This window comes from Nanorana parkeri, unplaced genomic scaffold (assembly GCF_000935625.1).
Source record: "Nanorana parkeri isolate BGI_ZX_2015 unplaced genomic scaffold, ASM93562v1 scaffold3923, whole genome shotgun sequence".
NCBI classification, from domain to species: Eukaryota; Metazoa; Chordata; class Amphibia; order Anura; family Dicroglossidae; genus Nanorana; species Nanorana parkeri.
In genome coordinates, this window is record NW_017310190.1 from 17,234 (window position 1) to 20,526 (window position 3,293).

Here is a 3,293-nt window from a genome sequence, read left to right on the forward strand (position 1 = left end):
GTAGGCCAGAGACAGTCCATCATTTGGTCAGCTGTAGGCCAACGGTAACAGTCCAGGAGCCTCTGTAGGCCAAAGACGGTCCATCATTTGGTCAGCTGTAGGCCAATGGTAATGCTCCAACGGTTTCTTGAAGGCCAAAAATGGTCAACTATTTGGTCAGCTGTAGACCAGCAGTAACAGTCACGGGGCCTCTGTAGGCCAACAGAAATGCTGTAACGGTTCTTGTAGGCCAAAAGTTGCAGCGGAATGGTTACCTGTGGGCCCAGGGTCAGGGTTTCAGAAGAGGTTCCACTCTGCATCCAAAAAGTTGGCCAAGGAGGTATTATAATTACTGGCCGGTTCTATGGTCCAATGAGCATTTGTTGCCTTTAGTGGCCACTTGTGGTTCTAGAAGGTGGAGGCCTTCATTGCGGTCTCTTGGGTAGTCCTCGGCACCAGCTTGCAGTATACGGGCGGTAGGCACTGGGTAGAAGTTCTAATAGTCACCTGAAGAACAAGAGTTGTAATCCAGAAGCCTTTGGAGAAGACACATTGCAGGCCAACAATCCTTTGAAGGCAATGGACAACTGTCCCTACTGTACTTTGGCGGCAACCGCGTAACAGTCCAATAGTCCTTTTAAGGCTCTGGATAACTGTTCATTGAAGGCACTGTGTTGCAGTCCAACTGTCCATGGAGGCACTGCGTAAGAGTCCAACTGTAATTTCAAGGCACTGGATAACGGTCCAACTGTCCTTTATAGGCACTGGATAACGGTCCCGGCAGTCCCTGGAGGGAATGGATTGCAGTCCAACAGTCTTATGAAAACAGTTAGTAACACGGCGCGGAAAGTGGCGGAAGTTTCTCCGGCGGAATGATCTGTTGTAGACTGGATAGGATTTTCTTCTGATGGCCGGCCAGGGTGATGCCCATCCGTAGGAGGTCCCTGGAAGAGAAACAAGAGGTATGCTCAACATGCTCCATGCATGACCATTCACTGACCCCAGCCAACCAATGCTCCCCAAACCAGTCCCTACTTTACCCATCCGGCTCCTCTCTACCGCCCCCTATTGTCCTGTCTGCAGAACAATGAATCTCCTCTGCTGTCCTCTTGTTCCATATACTGAGGTATGAACACTCAAATGTCAACAAAATTAAACAATTGGCCAAAAAACTGAAATTTTAGAGCCTGTGACCTCATCACAGGGCCCTCGTTGGGAGGAGTAACACTCTGTGTGGGAGGAGTCACTTTTATAGAAAGCCAGCCCAATGAGTGCTCATGAGAACTTGTCTACAAGGGCATGTTCACGTCATAGAAGGGTGTCCTTGTAGACTACGTTACCCATGAGCACTCAGCCTTCATTGTTCCAGCACCTGGTCCTCGGCCCATCTCCAAGTGTAGGGGCGGGCCATCTCCAAGTGTAGGGGCGGGCCATCTCCAAGTGTAGGGGCGGGCCATCTCCAAGTGTAGGGGCGGGAAAAAGGGCGCGGTGGGCGAAATAGGCGGAAATCGGTCGGCGAACCGAACAGAATCGAAATCTTACTGCCCGTGGCCGAGCTTCACACATTGTATCTTTAGTCCGTGCGCCCGGAGTCTGCTAATCAGGAAGCCGAGTGCACAATAATCCCATTATCTCTCTCCCCCGCTACGCCCCCGTCCTATCAATGGCCGCTTCCTCTCTCTCTCCGGCTACATTCTAACCTCTGAACTCCGACCTCAGACCTGCAGAGCATTGCTCCCTGCAATCAGTCTCACTTCCTCCGCTGCGGGGGGGGGGAAACCCCCTCACTGCCCCCTCCCCCCATGCGAGACCCAACAGAGCCCTAGAGGGAGTCTAATAAATATCATTTCATTATTATTGAAACGTTTATATATTGTACCGGGGGGTTCTGGGTGAGCGTGTAGCCAAATGGGGTAGAGAGGTGATTTGCATAGCTCCGCCCACTGTCCTGAAATGAGGAATAATCCTCGAATTTGTGGGGATGTGTGATGGAATGGGACACGTGATCACCTTCTGTTATACCGCGGTTCTGATTGGGTTCCTTCAGTCTCTTCTCAGATGGATGGTGACATTGTAACGTTTCTAAACCCAGAACGCGGGGGCCCGGGAAGGGGCCACAGCGATTTTTCATGGCTCGCCCCCTTTTTTTGACGGTCAACCCTCCAGAAATGAAGAAGCCACTTACCCCGGCTGTTCCCTGGCGGTGATCTTCAGGCTCGCGGGGTTCCGGATGAGTTTGACGAGGGCGCTGACGATTTCCGCGAAGCGCGGGCGGGCCTGTCGCGTTGCCAGCAGTCCAGCATGAGCTGATGCAGCGCGGACGGGCAGTCGGGGGGTGCGGGGAGCCGGTAGTCCTGCTCTATGGCGTTGATTACCTAGGAGGGCGGAAAGAGAGACGGGCGGGTGTGATTGGTGTGGAGGAGCGCGGGAGGGCGTGGTCACCCTACGAGCAGCAGAAGAGAACTCACGTCTTGGTTGGACATGTCCCAGTACGGCCGCTCCCCGAAGGACATGACCTCCCACATGACGATGCCGTAGCCCCAGACGTCGCTGGCCGAGGTGAACTTGCGGAAGGCGATGGCTTCTGGTGCTGTCCAGCGGATCGGGATCTTCCCACCCTGAGGAGAGACAGACGCAGATTACTCAATGGACCCGAACCCAGCAGTCCTGGGACCCTTAGGGAACCCAGCACAGGGATGGTGGGAGCCCCTCATAATGGGCACAGCGGGGGTACAGACCCGGGAACTCAGCACAGGGATGGTGGGAGCCCCTCATAATGTGCACAGCGGGGGTACAGACCCGGGAACTCAGCACAGGGATGGTGGGAGCCCCTCATAATGGGCACAGCGGGGGTACAGACCCGGGAACTCAGCACAGGGATGGTGGGGGCCCCTCATAATGGGCACAGCGGGTGTACAGACCCGGGAACTCAGCACAGGGATGGTGGGAGCCCCTCATAATGGGCACAGCGGGAGTACAGACCCGGGAACTCAAAAAAACCAAATCCCCAAACCCTCCCAGGCTGCTCCCTACCAGGCAGGACGTATACGTCGGGTCGGTAGATCCTTCCTGCAGGAACCGGGACAAGCCGAAATCAGACACTTTGCACACCAGGTTGCTGTTCACTAGAATGTTCCGTGCCGCCAGGTCCCGGTGAACGAAGTTCATCTCCGCTAGGTACCGCATGCCAGAAGCGATCCCGCGCAACATCCCGACCAGTTGGATTGGCGTGAACTGACCATCATTCGCCTGTCAGAGTCAGAACGACAAACACAAAATATAAGATATATACAAAACCAATTTCCCCTCCCCCC

The 3,293-nt window shown here is 54.5% G+C and overlaps 1 protein-coding gene across 1 annotated transcript in view; it reads right to left on the reverse strand.

Moving 5' to 3' along the window:
* Window positions 1-792: 792 nt before the first annotated feature.
* Window positions 793-3,293, reverse strand: part of LOC108803607 (ephrin type-B receptor 4-like) — a gene marked incomplete at its 5' end in the record, with an annotated part of 10,400 nt that continues 7,899 nt past the window's right edge. Inside the window, 5 exon segments of the mRNA XM_018575436.1 lie at window positions 793-923; window positions 2,165-2,255; window positions 2,258-2,354; window positions 2,448-2,597; window positions 3,013-3,228. Coding sequence (XP_018430938.1) covers window positions 809-923; window positions 2,165-2,255; window positions 2,258-2,354; window positions 2,448-2,597; window positions 3,013-3,228 — 669 coding nt within the window.